A 17,686-nucleotide genomic window follows, 5' to 3' on the forward strand; every position below is an offset into this window, starting at 1 on the left:
TAATATTAGTTCGCAAAGATCATATTTCTACTAAAGCATTGTATTTAGCCCTTTCAACTATGGCACAATATTCTGTTGAATCACTGACTATTGACATTGTTGAATTAAATCGTACATACTATAAATAAGCTATTGTCGGACATTGCATTTTTTCTAGCTTTTCACTGGAATAAACAATTCTGCTATTATAAAAATAAATGGGGCTTCCCTGGTGGCGCAGTGGTTGAGAGTCCGCCTGCCGATGCAGGGGACACGGGTTCGTGCCCCGATCCCGGAGGATCCCACATGCCGCGGAGCGGCTGGGCCCGCGAGCCATGGCCGCGGAGCCTGTGTGTCCGGAGCCTGTGCTCCGCAACGGGAGAGGCCACAGCAGTGAGAGGCCCGCGTACAGCAAAAAAAAAAAAAAAAAAAAAAAAAAAAAAAAATAAATAAATAAATGAATAAAAGTTATGAAAGAGAAATACAAATATGAAAAATGTTCAACCTCTGTGATGATTAAAGACATACATCGAAACATCGAGACACCCGTCCTTTTGACTGTGGAAATAGCCCAGATTAAACAAAGATATTCATGCTGGAGAGGAGGTGGAGACACCCACGGCTCAGCTCCTGTCTCTCTCTGGGGATGTGAATGAGTCCATTCCTGGGTGTAGCATCTGCTCTTCTAGTGTATCCATGCGGGGAGCTGAGCCCAGAGCACACAGGTTTCATTGCAGCATGATTTATAACCCTCAACGTTGAAATGATCTAAATGTCCAATAATAGGAGAGTGGTTAATTAAACGTGTGTACAACTTTTATACTATTCACTCACTGGATGTATAATGTAGATTTCTAATAGGAGGGGGAATGTTTATGCTATAGTGTTCGGTGAAAAACAGAACCCTGGATACAGATGAGCCTGGGATTGGGAGTCAGATGGCCTGGATTCAGATCCCAGGGCTGCCAATCACTGGTCATGAGAATTTGACCAATGACCTCACCTTTCTGAGCCTTGGTTTCCTCATCTGCAGAATAGGGGTACTAAAGCCTCCTGGGGCTGTTGTATTAATGAGATAGCGTAAGAGCATATAATCTATTACACACACTACACTTTCCCTGGTTCTCTAACCTCCTTCCACAGCACCCTGATTCTCCCGTGGCTTAAAAACATCAAATTAGTATTAAAGTACTAATGAGTCTCCAATCTGCCTCCAGCTTAGAGCTCCCCACTCACCCTTTATCCAACTGCCTTCAGGACCTTACCATAGCACATCTGTGGGCTTCAGGGACCCACATCATCCAGTCAGAATGGACCGGATAGCTCAGGGTCTCTGATGCCTCCACACTTTGCACATGCTACTCCCTCTGCCCAGGAAACCCTTCTCCCTCTACTGCTCGTCTTTCACGGGCTGGTCCCACGTCCCTTTTCTGGGAAGCCTCCTTAACCCGGGAGGCCATTAGCCAGCGGGCCCCTTTCATGAGCTCTTCTGGGCTCTTCGCAAACCTCAGACTTAGGAGCTAACCTGTGGGGAGATGAGTGTTGTGTCTTTCTGTTGTTGTTGTGTTTATTTTCTGGCTGTGTTGGGTCTTGGTCGCTGCGCGCAGGCTTTCTCTAGTTGTGGCAAGCAGGGGCTGCTCTTCGCTGCGGTGCACGGGCTTCTCATTGCGGTGGCTTCTCTTGTTGCGGAGCATGGGCTCTAGGCACGCGAGTTCTGGTAGTTGTGGATCGCGGGCTCAGTAGTTGTGGCTCACAGGCTCTAGGCACACGGGCTCAGTAGTTGTAGCTCGCAGGCTCTAGAGCGCAGGCTCAGTAGTTGTGGCTCGCGGGCTCAGTAGTTGTGGCGCACGGGCTTAGTTGCTCCGCGGCATGTGGGATCTTCCTGGACCAGGGCTCGAACCTGTGTCCCCTGAATTGGCAGGTAGATTCTTAACCACTGCGCTACCAGGGAAGCCCTGTCTTTCTGTTTTTGATTTTTTTTTTTTTTGGTTAGGAAATTTCTTTATTATTACTCATTAAGCACCAGCTTAATACTGCAGAAATTTCAAATCACCCATCAACAACTCATTCTTCCCCACCCCACAGCCCCAAATTCTTGATAAAGAGCTCTTCAAGTAAAGACACACTCTCTTCTCTCCTCTGTATAAAACTTTATGAAATAAAGGCAAAGAACTGTGTACATCTTGCTGTAAATGCTGCCCACAGCTGTGGAGACAATGTCTGCCCAAGGCTCCCTTTACTGTCCAGGTCCTGAAAGACTCTTGTTCATGAATTGTCTCTTCACAAAGCAAGTCCACCACTTGCTGGGTTTATCATTCTGAGGGTCAAAAACTTTTTCACAAAGTCTCAGTCCAGGCAAGAGACTGGACTGAGACTTGCCTCAGCTGTTGTAAGTAGGCCCTCATCACTTCATCTTCCTGTTTGTTTGCAGGTTTGGTGTAAATTGCATTAAGTGGAAAACCAGGCTCTCCGGGAACGGGAGAATTAGTGTATACATTCAGTGTATACATTTCTTTCTCGCCTTGGCTTTTAGAATTGCACTTTTGGAGTTTCTTTAGACACTCAGAAATGTAGAGAGTTATATATATCAAGGTCCTATCAGCTTCATTCTTAATTTCATAGTTTTTGAAGAAGACATTGGCCTTGAAGTAATAGATAGCTTCATCCACAATATCTGTATCTTTTGTCTCTCTAGGGGCGGGTCCTTTGAACTGACTTCTGATAGGCAACAGTGCCGTGTTTCCAGTAAGTTTCGTGTCAGGGTCCATGAGGGAAGAGTGGTAAGCCGTCATCTTGGAGGTGCCCGGGTTTCAACCCCGACGAGGAGGATCGGGCTAGAGCGTGGCGCTTCCGGTCTGGCAGTTGGGCAGGGTTGTTTTTGATTTTTAAATCTATATCATTCATTCAGAAAAGGGCACATGTAAGTGAGCAGCTTCATAAAATTTCACACACTGAAGCCAACCTTGAAACCAATACACAGATTTAAAAAAACATCCTAACTGGCCCCGGAGAAAGCTGCCTTATGCCCCCTGCAGTCCCTAACCCACCCCCAGGGTCATCACTCTCCTGACTTCTGACTTGTTTCTGTCCTTCATTACAACAGAATCCTGCAGGAAGCGTCCTCCAGTGTCTGGCACGTGTCTGAGAGCCTCCCTGTAGCTGCCTGGGTTGTAGAGCTCTCACTTTTCAGGGCTGTGTAGTTCTCCAACCTGACTGCCCAGTGCTTTCATTACGCTGCTGGTGAGGTTGGGGCCTTCCCTGCTGGAAGCCGTCATGAACTACACTGCAGTGAACACTCTGGTACAGGACTTTCTGTCTCTTGGTGCACACTGCACGACACGTATATGCCTTTCTGCTGGGTGTAAACCCAGAGTGGGTCTGCTGGGTCAGGGGACCCCTACACTTGGCTAATGGTGTTCCTGTGGGTCTCATCCTGTTGCTCCCCATCTTCACCCGTACACGTTTTGTTTTTGTTTTTCTTCTTCTTTTAAATAAATCTATTTATGGTCCCAACGGACTAATTCATCCTCAGTAACCACCAACCGGTTGCAGCCATGAATTCCTACACAGGCCCAGTGCAAAGGCTGCTTCCTCTCCGGCAAAAAGAATCTCTTTCTCCCCGCGGTTGGGTGTCCCGGGTTCATCACCCTCCACGGATGCTGGGATGTTGGTGGAGTCTGTCCGCTGCCCGCCCCACTGGCGGTCCCCTGAGGGCAGACCCAGGTCGCAGCCCGGTACACACCTAGAGTTAGCCGCTGACCTGCAGAGCCCCGGGCGACCCGCGCGGGGCTGGAGAAGGCGCGAAACCCGCAAACCGCGGGTTCGGGGCATTACTCGGGGGCCGGGTCCCACAGGGAGCCCCCCGAATGGTCACCACCCTTATTCCCCCTCAGAAGGCGCCTCCGACGCTGGGGACCCCCCCGCAGCCTGACTTCCCTTTTGGCGGAGTCGGGCGGAGCTAACCTTTGCTACCCAGCCCGCCCCTCCGGCCGATGGGTGGGGAGGGGATCGGGTTTCACTGGCGCAGGGGGGGTGAGGGGTGAGGGGGGGTGCCTCCCGCCCGACTGCGCCCCCCTTCCCCGGCCCCCACCAGGGAGAAGTCTGGGGTCCCTGCTCCCAGCCCGGCCGTGGGCCTGCGCTCCCCTCGGGCCTGGGGTGCCAGGAGGGAGGGCCCCGGAGGTCCCGGGCGGGGAGCGGTCGAGGGGGGAGGGGAGCGGACGCCCCGCGGCCCCGCCTCCGCCGCGCCCTCCCCCGCGCCCTCCTCCGGGGCGGGATAATTGAACCGCGCGGCCGGGGCCCTGCGTTGGCTGCGGAGGCTCGGCTGGAGCTTGGAGCCCGCGCTGCCCGCGTGCCGCGCCTGGAGCCGAGAGCCGCGCCCCGCGCCTTTGTCCGCCCGCCGCCCACCGCCCATGGAGCGTGCCGCCCCGTCGCGCCGGGCCCCGCTGCCGCTGCTGCTGCTCGGCGGCCTCTCGCTGCTGGCGGCCCAAGGTAGGGGCGCGGGGGCGCGCCGGGGGGGTAGGGAGCGCCCCGAGCCCACGGCCCCCGCGTTAGTGACTCTCCGACACCCCGACCGCCCGGACCCGTGCCCCGTGCGACTTTTGGAGCTGCCGGCGCCCGGGAGCGTCAACCGGCGCTGCGCCCCTCCGCGGTCCTCGGGGTGTTTGTGCTGCGCTGCCGCCAGGCCCCGGCGACGCTCCCCCCACTCCCCGACCCGTCTCCTGGCTTCGGTCCTGATCACCTCGCTGACGTGTGGATTTGTTTTAAAGACGGATCCCTGCAGACACATCCTCCTGCCGGCCCTCTCGCATCCACCCTGCCCACCCTAGCTCCCACCCACCCCCTGGGGCCAGGGTGCGGGCTGGGGGAGAGGAAGACTGGCTGGTGGTTGCCAAGGACCCCCCCACACACACCTTGCACCACCCCGTGCCTGCTCCTTGCACCTGGAGCGCCCCTGGCGTACCTGTTCCCACTGCCCCCACCTCCGCCCCTGCGCAGGCGCTGTGGTACCCAGCTTGCTGGTCAGTGGAGACAGTAATTTACCCAAGAGACAAAAGCAGTCATGGGGTAAGAGGTGGACATGAAGAAAGCAGAGAGGAAGGGAGTGGGCTGAAGGTGTTCAGGGCCATAGCTGTGTGTGCGGAGACCCCTGCCTCTCCACCTGAGACACCGAGGACCCCAAGACACGGGGTTCTGCCAGGCTCCAGACTCAGCTGTGGCTGGGGACAGGCCACCTCCAAACCCAGCCACCTGGTGGCAGAGGGTTGCCAGGGGGTCTCCACCAGCAGACCCGTGGCCCAGAGCTCCCAGCCCTGGGACTGACAGCACTGGGATGGCAAGCACCCGGCTCATCCTTTCCTCCTTAATCTTCAAGGCCTAGCTACTCAGGGGTGACCACAAGGCCCCGCCGATCACAGCCATGACCTCTGACCTCTCTGCTGACCCGTGGCTCATCAGTCATTAGCCAGGCCAGCCTTCCTGGGGCCAGGCCCAGATAAGAGCCCCGACCACCCTTGGCATCCCAGATTCTTTATCTCTGGCTTAGTTGAGTTTCTTTTAAACTCTCTGGGGACCACCCTCCTCCTCTGTCAAAGGTCACTGGTCGCAGCTAATGCTTTGCCAGGATTCAGGAATTCCCGGAGAGGCTGACAGGGGGCGAGCGGGGAGAGCTGTGCAGAGGTTTCTTGGCTCAGTGGCTCCCTGCAGCAGACCTTCACGGAGCTCTGGCTGTTCCAGGCATCGGCTCCATCCTGGGCATGTCTGGGGGCGGACATCTCATGGGGTGGGGGGAGGTGCAGGGCTCAGCATTGGCAGCAAGGCCATCCCAGGCCCTGGGGCTTATGGGAGGCTTCCTGGAGGAGATGGCATTTGGGCAGGAGCTGGTCAGGCAGGGAAAGAAGGGAATTCTGGTGACCCCTGGCTGGAGTGAAAGCCCAGAGGGGCCTTAGACTGGGGGCCACACAAGACTCCTGTTGGAAATGGAAGGGGCCCCGGAACCTCCTGTATTTTACACCCAAGGAAACTGAGGCTCAGAGAGAAAGCTTAGTTGAACTTTCCTGAGCCCGAGTCCCCAAATACTCCATCGCTGTTCTTTTCTGCCTACTGTTTGAGAAGGGTCCCCTGCAGCCTGCCAGTGTCCAGCTTTGAAGGAGCACCGAGACTTGCTAGGCTGAAGCCTGACTGATGGTTTACAACCATCTTCTTCATAGAGAACGTCCTAACTTGAAGTGTATAAAGGAAACCTTAATTGCACACTGATGAGAACGCTGTGGTCCTTTGTTTCTTTTGGGAGGTCCCTCTTTTGAGTTTCAACAAGTTTAGTATGGTTTGGGGAGAGAGAGTTAGAAAATTGCCTGGTTCCTTTCTGTGCCTGCAAACTCAGAAGCTGTAAGGTTCCCTGAAGCCTTGTAAGGCCGAGGGTGACACTGTCCCCACCCTCCGTAGAGCTGTGGGGTCCAAGAGGAGACATGCAGTTTAAAAGTGATCATGGGAAAGGCCTCGATGGTGAGCCTTTTAGCTAATCTGCTGAAACCCATTTGGTGACCTGGCCATGGGAACGCAGAAGGGGGCTGGACTTCCATGCCAGGGGGCAGAGTTGGAACCACCGGTCTGTCCTGTATCCATCTGTCCAGTTGGGTTTTCCTGAGAGCCAGGGTAGGCGGGAGTAGAGGGAAGGATGGTGTTGGGAAAGACGGTTGTGTTTTCTCCAAGACTTCTTGGCCTCTGGCTCCAGCCTGGCAGCCTTCCTGACTGATTACAGAGAACATCGCTGGGAGGAGAACAAAGGGGAGAGAGGACTTGGCTTGGAAACACGTGGCGGCACCGTTGCCGCTCCTAGAAGTTTCCCAGTTGGGTGGCAGGGGCTGGACAGGCTGATGGGGCTGCTGGAGCGTGAGACAGTGTGCCCTAGGGGTGCAGTGCCAGGGCCTCTCCTGCGGAGCCACAGCTCTGGGTCATGACCCCTCCTGGCACTGCCCAAGGCCACTCCCAACTTGGGCTCATTTGCCGCCTCTGATGGTGGCGGGGGAGCGTGACTCACCGTTGGGACCCAGCAGGCTGCCAGGAGCGTTTGTGGGACTGCAAACATCTTTGCCTGTCATCCCTCAGAAAAGAACCACGGACTTATCTGGTGGTTTTCTCATTTGTCAAATGGAAATAACAGAGACCAACTTTTTAGTTTGGCTGGAGGATTGAGGGAGAGAACATAGGATGACGCCTGTCATGGTAGCTGTATTATTATTATCTGTTATTTGTGATGTCCCCTTCCTGGAGTAGGATAGGACAGTATCCTTTTCCCCAAGATTGCACTACTAAAACTGCATTTCCCCAGCCAGGAGCTGGGAAGGAGGCCCAACAGGGCCACAAAACCTGCGGCAGCTGTCCAGTGCCAAGGCGTGTTGGTAAAGGTCATGCAAAGTGGCCTCAGCTGGCCTCCTTAGGCGTTCAATCATCTGTACGCGGAATATCTGCTGAGGACCAGCTCTGTGCCAGACACTGTTCTAGGTCTTGGGGATACGGCAAGGAGGAAGAGAGACCTGGCCCTTCTGCCCATGGGGCACATCTCCCGGGAGATCCAGAAAAGCGAACAATTACAAACCAACGCCAACTGGGAGTGAGTCAGGGAAGACTTCCTGGAGGAAGCAGCATGCAAACTGGGATGTGAAGGAACAGAGGAGGGCTGGGAGGAGGGTGGGGAGGGTGTCCCAGGCAGAGAGAACAGCATAGACAAAGGTCCGGAAGGTGAGAGAGAACGTGGGACTTCTAGGAGTTCTGCCCCCTCCTCATGCTTGGGGAAGACCGCCGTGCCTAGCACCTTTTCCAGCAGCCCCTTCCCCAGCAGCCCCTTCCCCAACAGCCTGCACACACCTCCCCCCCTTTCCTCTGAAGGTGGAGCTCTGAGCAGTGGGCACAGCGAGTGGAGCAGCTTTGCAGGAAAACAGTTCTAATAGGGAGTATTTTGCCAGTATGTTTTACATGATAAGAGGTTTTTCTTTTGCAAAACATCAAATTATAACAATTTCATTAATAATCCTTTTGCAGGCTTCATATGGTTCCAGTTTCTCTGTAATGCTCTCAAATGTGGCCAGATAATGAAACGGGCGGTGGGGGGGCACCCATTATGTCAACTTTCCTGGGGTCAGAGACCCTTCAGCCTGGAGGGGAGCTCAGAGCTGAGCGTGTGACGCTGAGGCCAAGTCATCTGTCCCAAGTCATCCAGCTCGTAGCAGGCATGGCTGGACTGGAGGCTGAGCTTTGTGGCCAGCACTCTTTCCACTGGTCACTGCCTTTAAGCCCCAGGCTGGTCGTAACAAGAGGCTGGGACAGGAGGGTCCTTCACCGACCCACCCATTGCTGGGGGTCAGCACTTGACCAGGGTTAGGAGACTGGTCCCAGCCCTGAAAGTGGTTTGAGAGAGCTTGACGGACTCCCACAGGCTCTCTGCTCTGTTTCCTTAAAAACAGAATGAAAACTCTCTGCCCTAGGAAATTATGATAATTGAAGTCTTTTACATTTAGTCACTAACTTAGTCCTTCTCCACAGCCCCATGAAGTAGGTACTACTGTTATTTCCACTTTACAGGTATGTAAACTAAGACCCAGAGCGTATACTCTAGCGGGCGACAGGCTCCAAAAGGAAGAATAGGTTCAAGAAAAATGCTGGCTCAGCCCATTAGCGTAAAAACACTGTGATCTTGGACGTTTAAAATCCAGTCCTGGGGCTTCCCTGGTGGCACAGTGGTTGAGAGTCCGCCTGCCCATGCAGGGGACGCGGGTTTGTGCCCCGGTCCAGGAAGATTCCCACATGCCGCGGAGCGGCTGGGCCCGTGAGCCGTGGCCGCTGAGCCTGTGCGTCCGGAGCCTGTGCTCCGCAACGGGAGAGGCCGCAACAGTGAGAGGCCCGCGTACCGCAAAAAAAAAAATAAATAAAAAATAAAATCCAGTCCTGGCAACCAGCCCTTGCTCAGGACGATGTGGTAGTAAATAGAGGACTCAGGATCCCGTGGTCCTAACCACTCGGCTGGACGGGCACTTCAGTGCCAGAAACGAGTGCTGTGTGTACGAGGGGCTCCTTTGAAAGAACAGGCATTTTCCATGGCGGGTGACGGGGGAGAGGCCACAGCAGTGAGAGGCCCGCGTACAGCAAAAAAAAAAAAAAAAAAAAAAAGTGTAAGAACCAAAGAACCAGCTGTGGGTCCGGTGGGGCCCAGGGCGGGTTTTGTGATGGGCACTCGAGCAGAATTTGGGGAGGAATTGTTTGTCTATCGGGATATGGAAATCGAAGATCGGCCGACCCACTCCCTTTACATAGGTGAGGAAACTGAGGCCCAGAAGGGGGAAGTGGCTTGTCTAAGGTCACTTAGCTGCAAAGTGGTGTCATTTGTAGGCTGGTTTTCAGTTTTACTCAGCAGACATTTGCCAAGTGTCTCCTTTGAGCCTGGTGTGGCCCCTGAGGAGCTGTTTGTCACGCAGCCATCGTGTGTCTGCTTGTGCATCCATTTATTCAACAGACACTCATTGAGGAGTCAGGTCGTGGAAGAGGCCCCACGGACACAAGCCAGATAAGGTCCTTGCATCCTGGAGCTTGTGTACTGCGGCAGCTTCCTGTGGCTCTGGGCTGAATTGCTGCAACCTAGTGGCTTAAAACAGCAGAACCCTCTCACTGTCCTGGAGGTGAGATATCAGGGATATCTCAGTCAGATATCAGAGTGTCTGAGGGCTTCCCTTCCTCCACGGCTCTGGGGCGCCCAGAACTCCTTGGCTTGAGGCTGCATCCCTCCAGTCTCTGCCTCCATCTTCACGTGGCTTCCTCCTGCATCTCCTCTGTGCATCTCTAAGGACACTTGCATGAGACTTAGGGCTCACCTGGATAATCCAGGATGATCTCATCTTGAGATACTTCATTCCATCTACAAAGATTCTTATTCCAAATAAGGTCACATGCACAGGTTCCAGGGGTCAGGACATGGACACATCTTTCTGGGGGCCACCGTTGAACCCACTACACACACTAAGAGTAAAGACAGAAACAGATGCACTAACAAAAAAATCGGGGGCATCCGTGCCATAGTGACTGTAACACACTGTGACAGTGGGACACGGGTGGCTCTCAAGTGGGTGTCGGGGTGGGGGGCGAGTGAGAGCAAGTGATACCTGAGCTCAGATGTGAGTGGCAAGGAGCCGTCTGTGAAAAGACCTGGAGAAGAGCGTCTGGGCGAAGGGGACAGCAGGCACAAAGGCCCCCAGGTGGGACCAGGTGTACCAGAGGGACCGGAGAGGTGGTGTGAAAGGAGGGGAGGGGGGTGCCCAAGAGGGTGGCAAAGGCGGGAGGGGCAAGGCAGTCGTGCAGGGCCTTAAAAATCAGGGTGTGGACTGTGGATTTTATCCTAGATGCTCGGGGAAGGCGCTGGAGGATCTTCAGCGGGGGAGTGACATTCCTTGATTCACTTCTAGAAGTCCCTCTGTGCTGCATGGTGAATGGATTATAGGGAGACCAGCATGGAGGTGGAATAAGCTGGGGGGAGGCTCCTGCAGGGTCCAGGGCCAAAGATGCCTTGGTCGGGGAGGGCGGGGGGGGGGCGGGATCTGCGGGCCAGAGGGAAGTGGACAGATCTAGGGCGTTTGGGAGGTAGAGTGGACAGGACTCGCTGAGGGCTTGGATGTGGAGGGGGAGGGAGATGGAATAATTCAAGCTGGCCCAGTTATTTTGGCTCCAGCCTCTGGATGCATGGTGACTGCTAATTACTGAGGCAGAGAAGCTGGACAGGGGTGAGGATCAGAGTCCTGTGTGGAAACCTTAAGTTTCCTATTAGACGTCTGGGTGGGCTCATGGGCGAGACCAGGCTGCAGACAGAAGTGTGGGAGTCTCGGCCGATAGGGGAGGCTGGATGAGGCCACCCAGGGAGGTGGGGGCAGTGGGGGGAGAGGACAAGGGGCCACGGCACTGAGCCCTCCCAGGCAGTTTGAGGAAGAAGAGCAGCAAAGTGGCACCCCCTCAGGGGAGTCCCCAGAGCCATGGGTGGTAGCTGGGACACTGCCAGGACTGGTTTTTAGATGCTAGCTATCAGTGTTTTTATGCTAATGGGCTGAGCTAGTATTTTTCTTTCTTTCTTTTTTTTTTTTTTGAGCCAGTATTTTTCTTGAACCTATTTTTCCTTTTGGATTGTGTTGCCTGCTGGAGTGAAATGTACTGGAAGTTTTGTTACCTACGTGCAGCGCCACTCGTTTTGACATAAGACCGCTCTCTGAAACCCATCGCGCCATGCCTGTCATTATCCCCATTTTCCATTATTGGTGTGAGACCCACCCCACCCAGGCACAGAGAGGCCAGGCAGCATGCCTGTGGACACACAGCTGCTAAGTGGCAGCCTCAGGGTCCGAACACAGGCAGTTTGGCTCTCACATCGTGTTCTTAAGCAGGACACTGAACTAACCGCCTCACTTTTCTAACTGAAAAGTCTCCAGTTTTTTAAGTCCAGCTTCAGGGGGAAGCCACTGTCTCCTTGGGTTTTACGGTGGGTGGGTGTGAGCTTTAGAGTCACAGCCAAATTCTAGTGCCACCTCTGTGTTTGTCCCATGGCCTCGGGCAACTTGCTTCATCTCTTCCCGTCCCCTGTGTCATAGAGTTGCTAGGATCACATGAGATTATTCGTCCATTCATTCCTTCACGGACATTTACTGTGTGCTGGCTCTGGACCAGCTGAGGGGCAGGGTGCAGAATGAGACTCCTGTCCAGCCCTCGTGGCACAAGTACACCCTCGGTTAATTACTTGTGCTAATAGCTGGGAAGTTCAGGGAGCAAAGAAACCACGAAAGAAAGGAAACATGTCTGCCCCATGTTCGCGTGTGTGCACGTGTGTGTGTTGGGGGGTGCAGTTAGGGAGGACTTCCCGGAGAAAAGGACCTTTGTACTGGTGTGGGTGTGAACGAGCTAGCCGGAGGAGAGGAGGGACCCGGGACCACCCAGCCTGGCAGAGCTTCAGTTTCCAAAAGCCGGGTGCAGAGGACACTTGACAGGTGTGCATACATGGTCTGAGAGGTGAGAGGAGAACCAGGGGAGTTGGGTCCTGCAGTGGGGGATGCTGTAGAGATGCGGGCAGGGGGAGGACAGCCCACATGTCCACTGAGCTTGATCCAGGAGGTCACTGTGAGCTGCCTGGAGTGAGCAGTGTAGAAGCTGCTGCTTCTCACCTTCCCAGAGATGTGTCTTCTGGTCCTTGTCTCCTGCTGCCTCCTGTTAGCTGGTGCCCTATCCGAGACCCCGTCTCTCTGTGCCGGGTGCTGGTGTCGGGGGGTGTGAGGGCACCAGCCGTTCTTGTGCTGAGGACAGGGCCTGGAGCCATAAGAGCAGACTCAGCACGCCTTGCTTCCTCCTGGGGAGGTCTTGGGGCCTTGAGGAGGGGAGATGGGTCTGTCCTCATCCCAGTCATACAGCATGGTGCAGAAGCACTGGGACACACCAGGTGACCATTGCTTGTCATCTCCCTGGGTTGTCATCTCCCTGAGAACGGGGTCATGACTCTGGATCCCTCGCCCCGAGCTCAGAGCCTGGCACATGGAAGGGTCCTAAGAGGGGCATCTGCTGGCTCCCCAGGCTCGTGAGGTGGGGGGCCCCGCAGGGGCTGGGGGTGTGGGCTGAGCCTTACGTGGTTCTGTTGGGTTGGAATTTCCTGTTGGCATATCATTGCATCTCAGGCTTCCCAGTCATGCGGGTCCTGGACACCACAGGGACCCCCTCCAACTTTTTGCTGCAGCTTTAGGCACTGCCGTGGAGCAGATGGGGCATGAGCCTTGCGTCAACTCTTTATTTTTCCAAATGACGGTATTAAAATAAAACCAAATAGAGAGCTAACCAACCACCATCTCATATCTCAGCATTTCATATACATGGAGGGCATTTTAATGCCCCAGATTTTGGAAGGACAAGGAATTTTGTCTTTGTGGATCTCATCTAGTCAGATTAACAGGGACCAGAGATGAAAACTGTGCCCTGCTGAAGTTTCATCTCAGAGAGGGAAAGGATCTGAGGGAGAAGATTCCAGACTTGCCCGAAGCCCCACTTCTCTCTTAAGAGCACCTACGGGCTCTTAAGGACGGGCGTTGAGTGACCAGTAAGCGCGTGGTGGGTGTGGGTAGGTGACAGTGCTCCCCGGGGCTGGGGACAGAAGAAACAGTGATGGCCTTGTCGCTCCAGGTTGCTTTTGTGACATGATTTAGGAGGGCCACTCAGACATGGCGGGGTCTGTGCCTGAGGTTTCCTCAATTTTATGCCCTTTGGGAGGTGCTGCCAGGGGGTCTGCTGGTGGGCCTGGTTGGTCTGATGCCGTCAGCTGCTGTGAAACCCTTGGTACCAGTGAGGTGTGGCATCAGGTGGGGTGACACCTTGGTTGTCTTGCCCCCCGTGCCCAGCCCAGCCATGTGCCCTGTGTGAGAGATTGGGGCCACAGCCTGGAACCCCCGTCCCTCTTTCCCCTTCCACTGATGTTGCAGAGTTCCTGCTGTGAGTGGTTGGGGGAAGTGATGCTAGAAGAGGGGCCTCCCCATCACCTCCAGAAAGCCTTCCCTCCCTTCTCCCCTGGGCTCAGGTAGTGAGCGGCCTCCTCTGCTCTGTGGCCCCATCTGCCAAAGGACTTGTCACACTCCCAGGTGACAATCACTTGACCCAGCCGCTCCCCCGCCTAGTCTGGGAGTGGCGGACCGGCACTGAGAAGGTGCTGCATTGGGGTGTGACAGGATGCACAGGCTGAGGGTGGGCGTCAACGGACATGTCCACAAGTGGGGACAGGAGAGAGGCACCACTCTGGGCTTCAGGTCACCCCCGGTTTGGTGATGGGGCAGAACTGAGAGGCAACCTGATCCCCCAGGTACAGTGAACAAGCCGCGGTGTCCGCAGTGATGCAGGAGGTCAAAGCCAGGGCAAGTCTGAACTTTAGGTCTTTCTGCCTCTCCTCCACCTGTCCCACCCTCTGCTGGCCACTGCCCCAGATGCATGGGGGAGAGACGATCCCTGGGGATTTTTGTTTTGTTTTTAAACTTTTAAATCATCTTTATTTTGGTTGCAAAGTTACAATTTACTTTTTAAAAAAATATATTTGTTTATTTATTGGCTGTGTTGGGTCTTCGTTGCTGCACGCAGGCTTTCTCTAGTTGCGGTGAGCAGGGGCTACTCTTTGTTGCGTCGCGCGGGCTTCTCATTGTCGTGGCTTCTCTTGTTGTGGAGCACGGGCTCTAGAGCTCAGGCTCAGTAGTTGTGGTGCACGGGCTTAGTTGTTCTGTGGCATGTGGGATCTTCCTGGGCCAGGGATCGAACCCGTGTCCCCTGCACTGGCAGGCAGATTCTTAACCACTGTGCCATCAGGGAAGCCCAGGCGGATTCTTAACCACTGCGCCACCAGGAAAGTCCCACAATTTACTTTTTAATTAATATTTTCACCATTCCCATTTGAGGTCTCATAGCTTGCCTTGGAAAACATTGCATTCTCTACCAAACTGCTATACAAAGATGTTGTAAAATACAGTTGCCCAAATTAATCCTCTTTGCCAGTATTCAGATTAGTGCATGAAAACAACATCGATTGAAAATGGCAAGTGACTTAATCGGCAGAATATACAATTCCTTTCCTAATGAAGGGTGCTACAAAATGGTACACAAAAGCTCAACTTTTAAAATGCATTTTAAAAATACGCATAACAATGTGAGCTATTATATATAGAATGGATACACAACAAGGTCCTACTGTATAGCACAGAGAACTATTCAATATCCTATGATAAGCCATAATGGAAAAGAACATATTAAAACAGTGTATATATATGTATAACTGAATCACTTTGCTGTACAGCAGAAATTAACACAACATTGTAAATCAACTATACCTCCTTTAAAAAATTTAAAAATATGCATAACATACAGTTGACCATTTCAGCTCTTTTTAAGTGTTCAGCTCATGTGCATTAGGCACATTCACATTGTTGTGCCACCATCACCACCATCCATCTCCAGAACTTTTCATCTCCCCAAATGGAAACTCCGTCCGCATTAAACACTAACTCCCCCTCCCCCTCCCCCAGCCCCTGGCACCCACCATTCTACTTTCTGTCTCCATGGATTTGACTGTTCTCAGGACCTCATATAAGTGGCATCATACAGTCCTTTTGTTTGCCCTTTTGTGACTGGTTTCACTTAGTATAATGTTATCAACAATAAAAAAATTAAAAGAAGGATTCCTTTCAATGTTGGGTATTCAGCTTTCAAAAACAACAATCATGGGGAAGTTAGTTCCCCAAAGTAATTTTAACCTGAGGCTGCATATATAACCGTTGTTCTACAGGACATAAGGAAAGATAAATAATGGCCCATAGAACCAAACCGTCATACTCAACATGGTTTCAATAGAATAGCCAAGTTGGGATCATTAGAATCTGAGGACAAGGTTGACAGATGAAGATGCTCAACCCAGAGCTGTTCGTTCCCATAGTGAAATATCGGAAGTAACGTAGATGCCCAGAGAGGGGGGAGTGGGTTGGAGACGATGCTACTTCTGTACAACAGTGTGACACCTTGTGCCTGGCACAGTGGCATAAAAAAGGAATTCAAGGCGGGGAGAGGCGGTGAATGGACAGGCTGTCTCTGCGAGAATCCTCATGTGTCCGGCTGTTACGATGAGGACGGTGATGTCCTGTCTGCTCTGACCTCTGCTGCGTCACCATCCAGCCTGGCCGTGGGTACCCCGTGGCCCCTCGGATTGGGAGTGCAGGAACTTCCCCCTGGCAGGAGAGGGGGCGCATCCTGCCCAAGGAGGGTGCACTGACCCCGGCCGCTGGGAGTTCCAGCTTTATGGCTGCTTGGGGCATTCCGGGGATGTTCCATGTTTCTGGATTGAGTGAAAGATGTCACATTTCATTGTCCTTCTGAGAATCAGGTTCCAAGTGCTCAAGGCTCCCCAGTGGGAATCATTTCCAAACGTTTCTACAGCTTGGGCACAAAGTTCTCGCGCCGCTGAGCCAGCTCCAGGAGTCTGAGCTTCACCTGTGCTTGCCTTTCTCAGAGTTGAGGGAGGCCGAGGGGCCGCCACTCATCCCTGAGCCATTCTGCACCCCGAGACGGAGCCTTGGTTCCCCCATTCTTTTTTTTTTTTTTTCTTGCGGTACGCGGGCCTCTCACTGCTGTGGTGTCTCCCGTTGCGGAGCACAGGCTCCAGACGCGCAGGCTCAGCGGCCATGGCTCACGGGCCCAGCCGCTCCACAGCATGTGGGATCTTCCCGGACCGGGGCATGAACCCGTGTCCCCTGCATTGGCAGGCGGACTCTCAACCACTGTGTCACCAGGGAAGCCCGGTTCCCCCATTCTTCATGGGCAACGGCAAGCAAATTCCCTTTGTTCCTTCCACGTGTGATCCAGCCACTGTTTACTGGGGCTCCCTGTGTGCTCGGAACTTTATAAGCTTTTTCCATCTCCTCAGCCACCTTCAGAAGGTACTGTGAGGCCCGTTTTGCCATCCAGGAAGCTGTGGCTTAGAGGCGTGAAGTGTCCTGCCAAGGGTCACAGAGCAAGAAGGCGCCGGAGCTGGGACTGGAGCCCACGCCTGTTCGGCTCCGAAGCTGACACTCCTACTCACCCCTGTAGCTGCTGAGGGCTGGCTGTGGGCTGAGGGCTGAGCAGGAGACGGAGGCCTAGCTCTGCATGGGTGGGAGGGAGGGCGAGGCAGACAGATGTTGTCAATTGTGAGTTTGCTCCAGGCCGGGCTGGGGGGCAGGCGGGCTGCAGGGGCAGGGGGGAGACTGGATGGGGGTTGGGCCGGGGCCAGAGGGGCTGTGAGAGCCACGAGGGGTGAGACTGTGGGCGGGAGAGCTAGGCGGGCCCGGCTGGGATTGGGGTGAAGGGGTACAGCACAGGGGACATCGGCCTCTGCCAGGCCATGTGGCTGGGTCACAGTCGTCTTGGGGGTGAACCACAGGCCATGTTTTATCTGTGACAGGTCAGGTCCTGCATTTTGTGAATGCTTCCCTTAGAATCAATTGGAGCAAGAATGAAGGAAGGAACGAATGAATGAATGGGACCCCTGGAGGTCACCCCGGTAACCAAGAGGCTCTCCCTCATGAGGGACCTCGCTGTTTGGTGCTGGGAAGCCGGTGATGCCAATTACATCTGAGCCCCAGCCCACGGTGCCCCCCACGTTCACCAGATGGCATCGTCGGAAAGTGTGGAGGGGGACAGCTGAGGTCGGGATGGGCCGAGCGGCCGGTGGGCAGTGGACCGGCAGACGTTGCTCTGGGGTGGACTGTCACACTTATTGCCAGCCTGGGGGAACCCGAGAGAGCGAGGATGCGGCAGCGCATCTTCTGCTCCGAGCTCCCCCGGCTGCAGGTGGGGCTGAGGCTGTCATCGTCGGGGGACCTGGCAAGGCCCTTCCTCCTCCTGGTTCAAGAAATGCCTGGGGCTTCCCTGGTGGCACAGTGGTTGAGAATCTGCCTGCCGATGCAGGGGACACGGGTTCGAGCCCTGGTCTGGGAAGATCCCACATGCCGCGGAGCAACTAGGCCCGTGAGCCACAACTACTGAGCCTGCGCATATGGAGCCTGTGCTCCGCAACAAGAGAGGCCGTGATAGTGAGAGGCCCGCGCACCGCGATGAAGAGTGGCCCCCGCTTGCCGCAACTAGAGAAAGCCCTCGCACAGAAACGAAGACCCAATACAGCATAAATAAATAAATA

The 17,686-nt window shown here is 54.3% G+C and overlaps 1 protein-coding gene and 1 pseudogene across 3 annotated transcripts in view; one reads left to right on the forward strand and one right to left on the reverse strand.

Moving 5' to 3' along the window:
• Nucleotides 1–1,983: 1,983 nt before the first annotated feature.
• On the reverse strand, nucleotides 1,984–2,834 carry LOC309812385 (actin-related protein 2/3 complex subunit 3-like; annotated as a pseudogene). Its single transcript has one exon. The product of its transcript is annotated as an actin-related protein 2/3 complex subunit 3-like (transcript).
• Nucleotides 2,835–4,277: 1,443 nt separating this feature from the next.
• Nucleotides 4,278–17,686, forward strand: part of FBLN1 (fibulin 1) — a 77,679-nt gene continuing 64,270 nt past the window's right edge. For both annotated transcript variants that reach the window (XM_082634862.1, XM_082634863.1), the window contains exon 1: nucleotides 4,278–4,467. In XM_082634862.1, coding sequence (XP_082490988.1) covers nucleotides 4,389–4,467 — 79 coding nt within the window. In that variant the 5' untranslated portion in view covers nucleotides 4,278–4,388. The remainder of the gene's footprint in view (nucleotides 4,468–17,686) is intronic.

Source organism: Mesoplodon mirus (assembly GCF_964341445.2).
Source record: "Mesoplodon mirus genome assembly, chromosome: 11".
Lineage (NCBI taxonomy): Eukaryota > Metazoa > Chordata > Mammalia > Artiodactyla > Ziphiidae > Mesoplodon > Mesoplodon mirus.